The sequence below is a fragment of the Oncorhynchus kisutch genome, linkage group LG5, assembly GCF_002021735.2.
Source record: "Oncorhynchus kisutch isolate 150728-3 linkage group LG5, Okis_V2, whole genome shotgun sequence".
NCBI classification, from domain to species: domain Eukaryota; kingdom Metazoa; phylum Chordata; class Actinopteri; order Salmoniformes; family Salmonidae; genus Oncorhynchus; species Oncorhynchus kisutch.
This window is the reverse complement of record NC_034178.2, coordinates 73,522,481-73,539,301: the sequence shown is the minus strand read 5'-3', so window position 1 is coordinate 73,539,301 and position 16,821 is coordinate 73,522,481. Positions and strand designations below refer to the sequence as shown.

The following is a 16,821-nucleotide window of genomic DNA, read 5'->3' as shown; positions in this document are numbered from 1 at the left end:
ATAGACTACAGGACTACCTGCCATCCAGAGGCCTGATAGACTACAGGGGTCTGATAGACTACAGGACTACCTGCCATCCAGAGGCCTGATAGACTACTGGACTACCTGCCATCCAGGGATCTGATAGACTACTGGGGCCTGATAGACTACAGGGGTCTGATAGACTACAGGACTACAGGGGTCTGATAGACTACAGGGGTCTGAGAGACTACAGGACTACCTGCCATCCAGAGGCCTGATAGACTACAGGGGTCTGATAGACTACTGGACTACCTGCCATCCAGGGGTCTGATTGACTACTGGGGCCTGATAGACTACAGGACTACAGGGGTCTGATAGACTACAGGGGTCTGAGAGACTACAGGACTACCTGCCATCCAGAGGCCTGATAGACTACAGGGGTCTGATAGACTACTGGACTACCTTTCATCCAGGGGTCTGATAGACTACTGGGGCCTGATAGACTACAGGGGTCTGATAGACTACACGACTACAGGGGTCTGATAGACTACAGGGGTCTGATAGACTACAGAGGCCTGATAGACTACAGGACTACAGGGGTCTGATAGACTACAGGGTTCTGATAGACTACAGGACTACAGGGGTCTGATAGACTACAGGACTACAGGGGTCTGTTAGACTACTGTACTACAGGGGTCTGATAGACTACTGTACTACAGGGGTCTGATAGACTACAGGACTACAGGGGTCTGATAGACTACAGGGGTCTGATAGACTACTGGACTACCATTAAAACCACTAGATCTTAAACACATACACATGTCGTTTTTACCCTTTTAATTTCAAGGTACACCTTACCACCAAACTATCTGTCCAAATGTAAACATTGAATACCTTGGTGCATATTACTAAAAGGGAAAAACTCTTATCAAGTGAGCGTCGTCCTGCATATCTATAACCATCGGTATCATACTCAGGCTGTTTCTTTCTCAGTCGGTATAATGGCCATGTGTCTATTCAGCTCATTTCAACCACAAGATCCACTTCCCTCCCAGAGGACACAACGAGGCAGCTGACCTCATTCAGTGCAGAGAGACAGGTCAGGACCGTAGTGTGAGAGATAGACAGTCTGGGAATAGGGCTCTGGTCTAATGTAGTGCACTATATAGGGAATAGGGCTCTGGTCTATAGTAGTGCACTATATAGGGAATAGGGCTCTGGTCTATAGTAGTGCACTATATAGGGAATAGGGCTCTGGTCTATAGTAGTGCACTATATAGGGAATAGGGCTCTGGTCTATAGTAGTGCACTATATAGGGAATAGGGTGCCATTTAGGATGTAGATACCGGGGAGAGGGGGGGGGGGGTAGATTAATCTACTTCTGATATCAGTCACATAAAACTAGTAATCGACTATGTCACCTGCCCTGAGAACAACTAGTAATCATTTCTGAGGAACATTTAGACCCCACACCTTCCATGATGATAATGACATGCTAGTCGTGACTGGCAAGCAGCAAACCCCCCAACCTTCTTCAACACATATCTCACCGAGAACACTTACAGAACGTCTCTTTATTCAACCAATGTCCCGTCTAACCTCCAACGCAACCGGATCATCCCTTACTACTTACTAAATCATTTAGATTTTCGATTGAACTTTCTTACTATTTTGGATGTATTGTGGTATTACTACTCAGTCATTCAACCCAAACAAACTGAAAGCAAGAAAAGGAGGAAGACAGAAAGGAAATGAAGACGGTTCCACAACCTCAGGAAAAGAAGAAACATGCATTTAAAGGAGAGAAGATGAAGGGTACAGGAACAAGAGAGTGGGAATATAGGGAGGAGGAGGTGGAGGAGGAGGAGGTGGAGGAGGAGGAGGTTGAAGAGGAGGAGGTGGTGGAGAAGGAGGAGGAGGTGGAGGGTACAGGAACAAGAGAGTGGGAATATAGGGAGGAGGAGGTGGAAGAGGAGGAGGTGGAGGTGGAGGAGGAGGAGGTGGAGGAGGAGGAGGTTGAAGAGGAGGAGGTGGTGGAGAAGGAGGAGGAGGTGGAGGGTACAGGAACAAGAGAGTGGGAATATAGGGAGGAGGAGGTGGAGGAGGAGGTGGTGGAAGAGGAGGAGGTGGAAGAGGAGGAGGTGGTGGAAGAGGAGGAGGTGGTGGAGAAGGAGGAGGAGGTGGAGGGTACAGGAACAAGAGAGTGGGAATATAGGGAGGAGGAGGTGGAGGAGGAGGAGGTGGAAGAGGAGGAGGTGGAGGAGGTGGAGGTGGAAAAGGAGGTGGAGGAGGAGGAGGTGGAAGAGGAGGAGGTGGAGGTGGAAAATGAGGTGGAGGAGGAGGTGGTGGAGAAGGAGGAGGAGGTGGAGGGTACAGGAACAAGAGATTGGGAATATAGGGAGGAGGAGGTGGAGGAGGAGGAGGAAAATTAGGTGGAGGAGGAGGAGGTTGAAGAGGAGGAGGTGGTGGAGAAGGAGGAGGTGGTGGAGGGTACAGGAACAAGAGAGTGGGAATATAGGGAGGAGGTGGAGGTGGAAGAGGAGGAGGTGGAAGAGGAGGTGGTGGAAGAGGAGGAGGTGGAAGAGGAGGAGGAGGTGGAGGAGGATGTGGAGGAGGAGGAGGTGGAGGAGGATGTGGAGGAGGAGGGGGAGGTGGAGGAGGATGTGGAGGAGGAGGGGGAGGTGGAGGAGGAGGAGGTGGAGGTAGAGGAGGAGAGTGGAAGAGGAGGTGGTGGAGGAGGAGGAGGAGGAGGAGAGTGGAAGAGGTGGTGGTGGAGGAGGAGGAGAAGGAGAGTGGAAGAGGTGGTGGTGGAGGAGGAGGAGAAGGTGGAAGAGGAGGTGGAGGTAGAGGAGGAGGATGTCGAAGAAGAGGAGGTGGAGGAGGAAGAGGAGGTGGAGGAGGAAGAGGAGGTGGGGGAGGAAGAGGAGGTGGAAGAGGAGGCGATGGAGGAGGTGGGGGAGGAGGTGGGGGAGGAGGAGGTTGAGGAGGGAGGAGAGTGGGCATATAGGGAGGAGGTGGAAGAGGGAGGAGGCAGTTGTACCCAGCAGGAGGGAGCAGGACAGGAAGGAGGTTCTGGTCAACCTACCATTGACTAGGCTGGCATTTCCAGGTGCAAAACCACCTGCAGCACCATCGGTGGCTATAGTTGCGATGGGGTGGGCAGAGGGATGGGGGCAGTCTAGCAAGTAAATCATGGGTAAAAAAGACGAGCAACAGTGAACCAAAAGAACATGGTTAAGAGCTTGAATAACAGGACCATCAGTTGGTGTTGCTACAGTTCCTATCAGGGTTTGGGGTCAATCACATTTCAATTCCAGCCAATTCAGGAAGTACACTGACATTTGAATTCCAATTCCGTTTCTCTGCTATTGCCTTTCAATAAGAACAATTTGAAATTGGAATTTGGTTCACTTTCTGAATTGACTGGAATTTAAATGGAATTGAACACTCTGTTGTTTAAAACAGAGGAGGAATGGTACCCTTCACGCAGAGCATTACAATTATAATGCAATATACTGTAAAACAGGGTATAACAACGCAATAATAATGAAGAAACCAAATGAAAGGAACACAATAATAATGGATAATTATAATAATTATTATAACGGATAAGTAAGAGGTTTGACCAATTTCCCTCAACGAAAACCTCAAACACGTGAAGAGAAAAAAGGCTTGAGATCTAATCTGTCAGGTGTTTCTTTTTTTAACCAATAAGGTACGAGGAGGTCTGTGTGCATTGGGCCAATATACTACGGCTCAAAGGCTGTTCTTATGAACGACGCAACACAGAGTACAGCCTGAATAACACAGCCCTTAGCCGTGGGATATTGACCACATACCACAAACCTCCCGAGGTGCCTTATTGCTATTATAAACTGGTTATAATAGAGCAGTATAATTAGATTAGATATACCACGGCTGTCAGCCAATCAGCATTGAGGGCTCGAACGACCCGGTTTATAAGGGACTATACACGGAGCATAACAAACATTAGGAACACCTTCGTAATATAGAGTCGGATTTCGGGGCTAATCAATCAATACGATCAATCCAATCTCAACCATGTTATTCATGTCATGTTATTGTAATAAATAAATAAATAAATAAAATAAATAAATAAATAATAAATAAATAAATAAATAAATAAATAAATAAAATAAATAAATAATAAATAAATAAATAAATAAATAAAATAAATAAATAATAAATAAATAATAAATAAATAAATAATAAATAAATAAATAAATAAATAAATAAAATAAATAAATAATAAATAAATAAATAAATAAATAAAATAAATAAATAATAAAATAACAAGTGTTAGAGCAGAAGAGCATTGTGGTTAAACTGCTTGAATCAGGGTTGGGCTCAATTCCATTTCAATTCCATCTCAATTCAGAATGTAAACCAAATTCCCAATTCTACATTTTCCCAATTGAAAAGCATTGAAGATAATTGGAATTTCAATGAAATTCTTCCTGAATTGACAGACATTTAAATTGAATTGACCCCAAAACCCTTGAATGTCAAATTCCAACAACGGTCAACATTCATCCAGACAGACATCTGTTGGAGGGAGAGGGGGAAAAGCTTCATCAATAACTTACTCAGCGGTGGAATTGGGAGGAGAGCTGAAAGAAAAAATACTTTTTTAAATACTTTTTAAAATACTCAATAATTTTTTTTTACATGTAAAAATGGGTTTTGAATTATAATATTGAATTCTTAGAATTCAGAGTGATTTTTGTTCTTCAATTCCACTCATGTGCATAAAGCTGATTATATTATATTATATTATATTATATTATATTATATTATATTATATAAAGCATACTGGATACTACATATCACAAACTGAATACTGCACACTATACAGTCCACATGGCCATACAGGGTCCACATGGCCCTGTTACCTGTAGTTATTACCTCTGTACAGAGTCCAAATGGCCCTGTGACCAGTAGTTATTACCTCTGTACAGGGTCCAAATGGCCCTGTGACCAGTAGTTACTACCTCCGTATAGGGTTTAAATATTGTACACTTCACTGAGCCTAGGCAACGTGTAATCTATAGGAGAGTGTAAGCAGAGACATTACATTAGTAGAATACCTTCAGGCTATGCTCAAACTCTTCACCCCACCTCAAGGTCTCTTGGCCCACCCACCCCTATGGAAGGGCAGTTCCTGCTCAGCCCAATCCAAGCTCTTCTCTTGGTCCTCCCACCCCTATGGAAGGGCAGTTCCTGCTCAGCCCAATCCAAGCTCTTCTCTTGGTCCTCCCACCCCTATGGAAGGGCAGTTCCTACTCAGCCCAATCCAAGCTCTTCTCTTGGTCCTCCCACCCCTATGGAAGGGCAGTTCCTGCTCAGCCCAATCCAAGCTCTTCTCTTGGTCCTCCCACCCCTATGGAAGGGCAGTTCCTACTCAGCCCAATCCAAGCTCTTCTCTTGGTCCTCCCACCCCTATGGAAGGGCAGTTCCTGCTCAGCCCAATCCAAGCTCTTCTCTTGGTCCTCCCATTCCCATGGAAGGGCAGTTCCTGCTCAGCCCAATCCAAGCTCTTCTCTTGGTCCTCCCACCCCTATGGAAGGGCAGTTCCTGCTCAGCCCAGTCCAAGCTCTTCTCTTGGTCCTCCCACCCCTATGGAAGGGCAGTTCCTACTCAGCCCAATCCAAGCTCTTCTCTTGGTCCTCCCACCCCTATGGAAGGGCAGTTCCTGCTCAGCCCAATCCAAGCTCTTCTCTTGGTCCTCCCACCCCTATGGAAGGGCAGTTCCTACTCAGCCCAATCCAAGCTCTTCTCTTGGTCCTCCCACCCCTATGGAAGGGCAGTTCCTACTCAGCCCAATCCAAGCTCTTCTCTTGGTCCTCCCACCCCTATGGAAGGGCAGTTCCTGCTCAGCCCAATCCAAGCTCTTCTCTTGGTCCTCCCATTCCCATGGAAGGGCAGTTCCTGCTCAGCCCAATCCAAGCTCTTCTCTTGGTCCTCCCACCCCTATGGAAGGGCAGTTCCTGCTCAGCCCAGTCCAAGCTCTTCTCTGTCCTGGCACCCCCCAATGGTGGAACCAGCTTCCCCCTGATGCTAGGACAGCAGAGTCCCTGTCCATCTTCCCCCTGAAGCTAGGACAGCAGAGTCCTTGTCCATCTTCCCCTTGATGCTAGGACAGCAGAGTCCCTGTCCATCTTCCCCTTGATGCTAGGACAACAGAGTCCCTGTCCATCTTACCCCTGAAGCTAGGACAGCAGAGTCCCTGTCCATCTTCCCCCCTGAAGCTGGGACAGCAGAGTCCCTGTCCATCTTCCCCCTGAAGCTAGGACAGCAGAGTCCCTGTCCATCTTCCCCCCTGATGCTAGGACAGCAGAGTCCCTGTCCATCTTCCCCCTGATGCTAGGACAGCAGAGTCCCTGTCCATCTTCCCCCTGAAGCTAGGACAGCAGAGTCCCTGTCCATCTTCCCCCCTGATGCTAGGACAGCAGAGTCCCTGTCCATCTTCCCCCTGATGCTAGGACAGCAGAGTCCCTGTCCATCTTCCCCCTGATGCTAGGACAGCAGAGTCCCTGTCCATCTTCCCCCCTGAAGCTAGGACAGCAGAGTCCCTGTCCATCTTCCCCCCTGATGCTAGGACAGCAGAGCCCCTGTCCATCTTCCCCCTGATGCTAGGACAGCAGAGTCCCTGTCCATCTTCCCCCTGAAGCTAGGACAGCAGAGTCCCTGTCCATCTTCCCCCCTGATGCTAGGACAGCAGAGTCCCTGTCCATCTTCCCCCTGATGCTAGGACAGCAGAGTCCCTGTCCATCTTCCCCCTGATGCTAGGACAGCAGAGTCCCTGTCCATCTTCCCCCCTGAAGCTAGGACAGCAGAGTCCCTGTCCATCTTCCCCCTGAAGCTAGGACATCAGAGTCCCTGTCCATCTTCCCTCTGATGCTAGGAGAGCAGAGTCCCTGTCCATCTTCCCCCTGATGCTAGGAGGACATCAGAGTCCCTGTCCATCTTCCCCCTGATGCTAGGACAGCAGAGTCCCTGTCCATCTTCCCCCTGATGCTAGGACATCAGAGTCCCTGTCCATCTCCCCCTTGAAGCTAGGACATCAGAGTCCCTGCCCATCTTCCCCCTGATGCTAGGACAGCAGAGTCTCTGTCCATCTTCCCCCTGAAGCTAGGACAGCAGAGTCCCTGTCTATCTTCCCCCTGATGCTAGGACAGCAGAGTCCCTGTCCATCTTCCCCCTGATGCTAGGACAGCAGAGTCCCTGTCCATCTTCCCCCTGATGCTAGGACAGCAGAGTACCTGTCCATCTTCCCCCTGAAGCTAGGACAGAAGAGTCTCTGTCCACCTTCCATAAAAACATCTGAAAACCTACCTCTTCAAAGAGTATCTTAAATAATCTCCCCCCGAAAAAAATATATACTTTCCTGAACCAACACTTGCACCTCTAACCACTTTTTGGGGCAGCAGCGTAGCCTAGTGGTTAGAGCGTTGGACTAGTAACCGGAAGGTTGCAAGATCGAATCCCTGAGCTGACAAGGTAAAAATCTGTCGTTCTGCCCCTGAACAAGGCAGTTAACCCACTGTTCCCCGGGATGCCATCATTGAAAATAAGAATTTATTCTTAACTGACTTGCCGAGTTAAATAAAGGTTAAAGATATATTGAGGGGAAGTGTACATACTGTAGCTGTCTTCAGATGAATGTACTTAACTGTAAGTCTCTCTAGTTAAGAGAGTCAGATAAATGACTCACGAACTGTAAGTCTCTCTCTCAGAGCCACTAGAGTACGGTTCAGGGTCCTGTAGAATATATCCGAGCCACTAGAGTACGGTTCAGGGTCCTGTAGAATATACCCGAGCCACTACAGTACGGTTCAGTGTCCTGTAGAATATACCCGAGCCACTAGAGTACGGTTCAGGATCCTGTAGTGTGTGTAGAACCTACCAGTCATATAGTACAGGCTGTGTGGTTGGCATGTAGTTATTATTAAGACATAGGTCTTTATAGTAACATCACAGAGATTGAAACCTAGTTATCCAAAAAATTGACTTCAAAACAAGAAGAACTGCCACCACTCAGTCTATAGTTGGAACAGTTTAAACCAACAACCCAAACGGCAAGACTGGTTGAAATGACGTCATCACCACCAGCATAGCCTACTGGGTAGGACAAACTGTAAAGGCATAGCCTACTGGGTAGGACATACTGTAATGTCCTAGCCTACTGGGTAGGACATACTGTAAAGGCATAGCCTACTGGGTAGGACATACTATAAAGGCACAGCCTACTGGGTAGGACATACTGTAAAGGCATAGTCTACTGTGTAGGACATACTGTAAAGGCATAGCCTACTGGGTAGGACATACTGTAAAGGCCTAGCCTACTGGGTAGGACATACTGTAAAGGCATAGTCTACTGGGTAGGACATATGGTAAAGGCATAGCCTACTGGGTAGGACATATGGTAAAGGCATAGCCTACTGGGTAGGACATACGGTAAAGGCATAGCCTACTGTAAAGGCTAAACAGTAACGATTTAATCTTATTTGTCCAGGATGGTATCTCGACCTCAAACAAGAAGTACCCGTTCGCCTTCACTCTGTGGTTTATAGTCCTTTATGGTTGGAGTATAAAGGAGTATAAAGGTTTGAGTATAAAGGTTTCAGGGCTGTCTCTGGGCAATACGGACTTTCAGCTCCCTCCAAAGATTTTCTATTGGGTTCAGGTCTGGAGACTGGCTAGGCCACTCCAGGACCTTGAGATGCTTCTTACGGAGCCACTCCTTAGTTGCCCTGGCTGTGTGTTTCGGGTCGTTGTCATGCTGGACGACCCAACCACGAACCATCTTCAATGCTCTTACTGAGGGAAGGAGGTTGTTGGCCAAGATCTCGCGATACATGGCCCCATCCATCCTCCCCTCAATTACGGTGCAGTCGTCCTGTCCCCTTTGCAGAAAAGCATCCCGAAAGAATGATGTTTCCACCTCCATACTTCACAGTTGGGATGTGTTCTTGGGGTTGTACTCATCCTTCTTCTTCCTCCAAACATGGCAAGTGGAGTGTAGACCAAAAAGCTCTATTTTTGTCTCATCAGACCACATGACCTTCTCCCATTCCTCCTCTGGATCATCCAGATGGTCATTGCCAAACTTCAGACGGGCCTGGACATGCGCTGGGGGACCTTGCATGCGCTGCAGGATTTTAATCCATGATGGCAAAGTGTGTTATAAATGGTTTTCTTTGAGACTGTGGTCCCAGCTCTCTTCAGGTCATTGACCAGGTCCTGCAGTGTAGTTCTGGGCTGATCCCTCATCTTCCTCATGATCATTGATGCCCCACGAGGTGAGATCTTGCATGGAGCCCCAGACCGAGGGTGATTGACCGTCATCTTGAACTTCTTCCATTTTCTAATAATTGAGCAAACAGTTGTTGCCTTCTCACCAAGCTGCTTGCCTATTGTCCTGTAGCCCATCCCAGCCTTGTGCAGGTCTACAATTTTATCCCTGATGTCCTTACACAGCTCTCTAGTCTTGGCCATTGTGGAGAGGTTGGAGTTTGTTTGATTGTGTGGACAGGTGTCTTTTATACAGGTAACGAGTTCAAACAGGTGCAGTTAATACAGGTAATGAGTGGAGAACAGGAGGACTTCTTAAAGAAAAACTAACAGGTCTGTGAGAGCCGGAATTCTTACTGGTTGGTAGGTGATCAAATACTGATGTCATGGAATAAAATGCAAAATAATTACTTAAAAATCATATTATGTGATTTTCTGGATTTTTTTTTATAGATTCCGTCTCTCACAGTTGAAGTGTTCCTATGATACAAATTACAGACCTCTACATGCTTTGTAAGTAGGAAAACCTGCAAAACCGGCAGTGTATCAAATACTTGTTCTCCCCACTGTATATTCACTGTCTATCTGTGAATCACAGTTTAAAACTGTTGGCAGTGTGGGTGAGATATCACTGCAATGACATTCTGTTATTGTGGAACTACACATCGAGACTACTGTCTACAGTAGTGTGGCATCACTGTAACAGTGCAAGGTTATATTTTACAGCATTCAGATAACAGAGCACACATTTGCAAATAAATACGTACAGTGTGGATTGTCCTTTCGATTGGACAATGCAGTAGAAAAGGGTACAGTAATTTACTCCAGAACCCGTTTGATTGGACAATACAGTAGAAAAGGGTACAGTAATTTACTCCAGAACCCGTTTGATTGGACAATACAGTAGAAAAGGGTACAGTAATTTACTCCAGAACCCGTTTGATTGGACAATACAGTAGAAAAGGGTACAGTAATTTACTCCAGAACCCGTTTGATTGGACGATAGAGTAGGATAACAATAAGTGGCACCAGAGAGAGAAGGAAGTGAGAAGGAGGGACATACCTTTCTTCTCCTTCTTCTCCTCCTCCCCTGGCTCTCCGGCCCCCAGCAGAGTAAAGATGATACCGGTCTGAGAGTTGACCCCTACAGCTGTTACCAGCATCCTGCCGGAACCCTCCATCACATGGGTACCTGTAGAGAGACACACACACACACACACACACACACACACACACACACACACACACACACACACACACACACACAGACAAGGAGATTATGGAACAGAATTATGGATACTATTCATCAATATCCGATTGGCTGTCAGAGAACAGAAATGGAATGCACTGACCTGTACACTAACATATATACAGTGGTTTGTAACAGCAGGCACAGTACAGTGGTTTGTAACAGCAGGCACAGTACAGTGGTTTGTAACAGCAGGCACAGTACAGTGGTTTGTAACAGCAGGCACAGTACAGTGGTTTGTAACAGCAGGCACAGTACAGTGGCTTGTAACAGCAGGCACAGTACAGTGGTTTGTAACAGCAGGCACAGTACAGTGGCTTGTAACAGCAGGCACAGTACAGTGGTTTGTAACAGCAGGCACAGTACAGTGGCTTGTAACAGCAGGCACAGTACAGTGGTTTGTAACAGCAGGCACAGTACAGTGGTTTGTAACAGCAGGCACAGTACAGTGGTTTGGCATTTCTCCTATTTTGTTGCCTTACAACCTGGAATTAAAATAATATTTTTTTTTGGGGGGGGGGGGTGTATCATTTGATTTACACAACATGCCTTCCACTTTGAAGATGCAAAATATTTTTATTGTGAAACATACAAGAAATAAGACAAGAGAAAACTGAAAACTTAAGTGTCATTAACTATTGTTAGTGGAATTTTAAATTCCTATATGTTTTATATCCAGAATCAAATTTGCACTCTCTCTAGTTCATTAATGAGGTGTAAGTTCATTAATTATGCATGAAGTAGATCGAGACCAGTCTTAAAAGCCAGGTAACAGTGTTTAATTCAAGAGAGTACTCCCACATACACATATTTCCACAGGTTATAAACTGAAAATGACGTCAGCGTTTTCTAAACGTTCTATCTATTTCACCAGTAGAGGGGCTCTCTAGCTCTCGAGCCTTCGCGTTATCAGCACGAAGTCAAGGTCAGTCAGTATAAATCAGCATTCTAGACAGTCTGGAGATCGGCCGTTCCTGCCACCTGGAGATTGTACAACTGAATGAACTAAGGAACAGACCTTCATTGTTACTAAACTCCTGACTACATTATATACAATTGAGAATGGGAGCAAGAGAGAAAATTCATATGTACAGTACATTATAGCATTTGGACTAGTCAGTTCTGATTGGAATGTATACATAATTAGTCATTTCAACCATAATTTCCTCTAACACTATTCACCCCCCAAAGTCAATACTTTGTAGAGACACCTTTTGCAGCAATTACAGCTGCAAGTCTCAATAAGCTTGGCACATCTAGCCACTGGGATATTTTCCCATTATTCAATGCAAAACTGCTCCAGCTCCTTCAAGTTGGATGGGTTGCGCTGGTGTACAGCAATCTTTAAGTCATACCACAGATTCTCAATTGGATTGAGGTCTGGGCTTTGACTAGGCCATTCCAGACATTTTAATATTTCCCCTTAAACCACTTGAGTGTTGCTTTAGCAGTATGCTTAGGGTCATTGTCCTGCTGGAAGGTGAACCTCTGTCACAGTCTCAAATCTCTGGAAGACTGAAGCAGGTTCCCCTCAAGAATTTCCCTGTATTTAGCGCCATCCATAATTCCTTCAATTCTGACCAGATTCCCAGTCCCTGCCGATGAAAAACATCCCCACAGCATGATGCTGCCACCACCGTGCTTCACTGTGGGGATGATGTTTTCGGGGTGGTGAAAGGTGTTGGGTTTGCGCCAGACATAGTGTTTTCCTTGAAGGCCAAAAAGCTCAACTTTAGTCTCATCTGACCAGAGTACCTTCTTCCATATGTTTGGGGAGTCTCCCACATGCCTTTTGGCGAACACCAAACATAATTGTTTATTTTTTTCTTTACGCAATGGCTTTTTTCCTGGCCACTCTTCCGTAAAGCCCAGCTCTGTGCAGTGTATGGCAAAGTGGTCCTATGGACAGATACTCCAATCTCCACTGTGGAGCTTTGCAGCTCCTTCAGGGTTATCTTTGGTCTCTTTGTGGCCTCTCTGTTTAATGCCCTCCTTGCCTGGTCCGTGAGTTTTGGTGGGCGGCCCTCTCTTGGCAGGTTTGTTGTGGTGTCATATTCTTTCCATTTTTTTTATAATGGATTTAATGGTGCTCTGTGGGGATGCACAATGTTTCAGATATTTTTTTATAACCCAACCCTGATCGGTACTTCTCCACAACTTTGTCCCTGACCTGTTTGGAGAGCTCCTTGGTCTTCATGGTGCCGCTTGCTTGGTGGTGCCCTTTGATTAGAGGTATTGCAAACTCTGGGGCCTTTCAGAACAGGTGTGTGTATATATACTGAGATCATGTGACAGATCATGTGACACTTAAATAGGTAGAAAAGGAGAGAGGGACAGAGAGAGAGAGAGAGGGAGAAGGAGAGGGAGAGAGAGAAAGAGAGAGAGAGAGTGAGAGAGCAAGAGAGAGAGAGAGAGAGAGAGAGAGAGAGAGAGAGAGACAGAGAGAGAGAGACAGAGAGAGAGAGACAGAGAGAGAGAGAGAGCGAGTGAGAGAGCAAGAGAGAGAGAGAGAGACAGAGAGAGAGAGAGACAGAGAGACAGGGAGGAAAGAGACAGAGAGAGAGAGAGAGAGAGAGAGACACACAGATAGAGAGACAGAGAGAGAGACATAGAGAGAGACAGAGAGAGAGAGAGACAGAGAGAGAGACAGAGAGAGACAGAGAGAGAGACAGAGAGAGAGAGAGAGATAGAGAGATAGAGAGACAGAGAGAGAGAGACATAGAGAGAGAGACAGAGAGAGAGAGACAGAGAGAGAGAGACAGAGAGAGAGACAGAGAGAGAGAGAGAGAGACAGAGAGAGATAATACATTTCCAGTATATGAAATATTATTCCTCCCTCCACAATATGAGTCAACTCTATGGAAGAGAGAGAGAGCCAGAACAGCGAACAAAGTGCATATCAGCTTCTCTCTGTTGATATTCAACTAAGAATTACGACCCCGGTTTCTCCCATTGAACAACTGTCATCCTGTTGTAACTTGACTAATAGATTGAGATAGACAACACAAGGCCTCCTGAAACCATGCATGGTATACAAGTCAGTTTGTGAACAAGACAGAAAAGTAAACCCACAAGCATTTGAATTATATACTTTGAGCCCCCGTACTCTTACTTTTTTGTGGGGGGGGGGGGGGGGGGGGGGGGTTACCCATAGTATCATATAAACACACATAAGACATGGAACATTTAGTAGATTTGCAGGAAATTAGCTTTAAAATGGGCAATCAAAATAATATCTGCCCCAAAATGTGTCGAATTACAGGAAATTCGGGTTGTCAAGAGGGACGTGAACAGTTTGGTGTCGCACGGTGTGGTTCTGTGGGTGGTTTGTTACTCCATCCAGACCTTTGCCACCTGGGAAATTTGTGTGACCAGACCTTCTGAAATAGTACTTAAGTACCGCTGTCTATTCCATTTAGCAGACACTTTCAATCCAGATCAACCTACAGTATGTGAATACACAGTAGTACAGTATGTGAATACACAGTAGTACAGTATGTGAATACACAGTAGTACAGTATGTGAATACACAGTAGTACAGTATGTAAATACACAGTAGTACAGTATGTAAATACACAGTAGTACAGTATGTGAATACACAGTAGTACAGTATGTGAATACACAGTAGTACAGTATGTAAATACACAGTAGTACAGTATGTGAACACACAGTAGTACAGTATGTAAATACACAGTAGTACAGTATGTGAACACACAGTAGTACAGTATGTGAATACACCGTAGTACAGTATGTGAATACACAGTAGTACAGTATGTGAATACACAGTAGTACAGTATGTGAATACACCGTAGTACAGTGTTCTCAGTAGGTATCAAACTCACGACCGTTAGCATTGCTTGCTCTCCACTCTGAGCCACACAGGCCATCTGTAACATCACAATAAATGACTGACTGACCAGACAGCAGCATCGGGTCTCTGTCGGCTGCTTTTTTGACGTGATCAGACTCTCCTGTTAGCGAACTCTCGTCTATCTTCAAGTCGTTCCCCTGTATCAACACTCCATCCGTTGGAAGCAGGTCACCTAAAACAACAACAGAACAAAAAAATATACTCTTTTAATTTAAAAAAACATATACTCTTTTATAACATAGTCACCTTCACACAGAACAGAAAACAGATACTGTTAAATAACACCGCAGTCATAAAATGCATTTAAAAAAGAATAACAAAAACAGAAAACAGATCAGAGACTCAGAAACAGCTGCTCCAGTTTCAACTGTTCTGCCTTATTATTATTCGACCATGCTGGTCATTTATGAACATTTGAACATCTTGGCCATGTTCTGTTATAATCTCGACCCGGCACAGCCAGAGGAGGACTGGCCACCCCACATAGCCTGGTTCCTCTCTAGGTTTCTTCCTAGGTTTTGGCCTTTCTAGGGAGTTTTTCCTAGCCACCGTGCTTCTACACCTGCATTGCTTGCTGTTTGGGGTTTTAGGCTGGGTTTCTGTACAGCACTTTGAGATATCAGCTGATGTACGAAGGGCTATATAAATAAATTTGATTTGATTTGATTTGATATTATAACACTACAGCTATAAACTCCCAAAATACCCATGCAAAAACAAAGGCTACAGCTAAGAGATTCAGATCATAGTATGTAGCATCATGTCTGATTCCCAGCCATGTGTCTTTGTGGTAATATAGCATACTGTATATGATCAACATCCTGTCTGATTCCCAGCCATGTGTCTTTGTGGTAATATAGCATACTGTATATTATCAATATCCTGTCTGATTCCCAGCCATGTGTCTTTGTGGTAATATAGCATACTGTATATGATCAGCATCCTGTCTGATTCCCAGCCATGTGTCTTTGTGGTAATATAGCATACTGTATATGATCAGCATCCTGTCTGATTCCCAGCCATGTGTCTTTGTGGTAATATAGCATACTGTATATTATCAATATCCTGTCTGATTCCCAGCCATGTGTCTTTGTGGTAATATAGCATACTGTATATGATCAACATCCTGTCTGATTCCCAGCCATGTGTCTTTGTGGTAATATAGCATACTGTATATGATCAACATCCTGTCTGATTCCCAGCCATGTGTCTTTGTGGTAATATAGCATACTGTATATTATCAATATCCTGTCTGATTCCCAGCCATGTGTCTTTGTGGTAATATAGCATACTGTATATGATCAGCATCCTGTCTGATTCCCAGCCATGTGTCTTTGTGGTAATATAGCATACTGTATATGATCAGCATCCTGTCTGATTCCCAGCCATGTGTCTTTGTGGTAATATAGCATACTGTATATTATCAATATCCTGTCTGATTCCCAGCCATGTGTCTTTGTGGTAATATAGCATACTGTATATGATCAACATCCTGTCTGATTCCCAGCCATGTGTCTTTGTGGTAATATAGCATACTGTATTTGATCAGCATCCTGTCTGATTCCCAGCCATGTGTCTTTGTGGTAATATAGCATACTGTATATTATCAATATCCTGTCTGATTCCCAGCCATGTGTCTTTGTGGTAATATAGCATACTGTATATGATCAGCATCCTGTCTGATTCCCAGCCATGTGTCTTTGTGGTAATATAGCATACTGTATATGATCAGCATCCTGTCTGATTCCCAGCCATGTGTCTTTGTGGTAATATAGCATACTGTATATTATCAATATCCTGTCTGATTCCCAGCCATGTGTCTTTGTGGTAATATAGCATACTGTATATGATCAGCATCCTGTCTGATTCCCAGCCATATGTCTTTGTGGTAATATAGCATACTGTATATGATCAGAATCCTGTCTGATTCCTAGCCATGTGTCTTTGTGGTAATATAGCATACTGTATATGATCAGCATCCTGTCTGATTCCCAGCCATGTGTCTTTGTGGTACTATAGCATACTGTATATGATCAGCATCCTGTCTGATTCCCAGCCATGTGTCTTTGTGGTAATATAGCATACTGTATATGATCAGCATCCTGTCTGATTCCCAGCCATGTGTCTTTACGGTAATATAGCATACTGTATATGATCAGCATCCTGTCTGATTCCCAGCCATGTGTCTTTACGGTAATATAGCATACTGCATATGATCAGCATCCTGTCTGATTCCCAGCCATGTGTCTTTACGGTCATATAGCATACTGTATATGATCAGCATCCTGTCTGATTCCCAGCCATGTGTCTTTACGGTAATATAGCATACTGTATATGATCAGCATCCTGTCTGATTCCCAGCCATGTGTCTTTACGGTAATATAGCATACTGTATATGATCAGCATCCTGTCTGATTCCCAGCC

General features: G+C 45.0%; 1 protein-coding gene across 10 annotated transcripts in view; it reads right to left on the bottom strand.

Annotated features, from left to right (window-relative positions):
* The window catches only part of atp2b2 (ATPase plasma membrane Ca2+ transporting 2), a 206,724-nt gene that overhangs the window by 93,806 nt on the left and 96,097 nt on the right, over positions 1–16,821 (bottom strand). For 6 of the 10 annotated variants that reach the window (XM_031825786.1, XM_031825785.1, XM_031825789.1 and 3 more), the window contains exons 5-8: positions 14,444–14,569; positions 10,341–10,469; positions 4,570–4,593; positions 3,048–3,140 (exon numbers count right to left, since the gene is read on the bottom strand). In XM_031825786.1, the coding sequence (XP_031681646.1) occupies positions 3,048–3,140; positions 4,570–4,593; positions 10,341–10,469; positions 14,444–14,569 (372 nt within the window). The remainder of the gene's footprint in view (positions 1–3,047; positions 3,141–4,569; positions 4,594–10,340; positions 10,470–14,443; positions 14,570–16,821) is intronic. The other 4 variants (XM_031825787.1, XM_031825783.1, XM_031825790.1 and 1 more) reach the window with 2 other exon arrangements.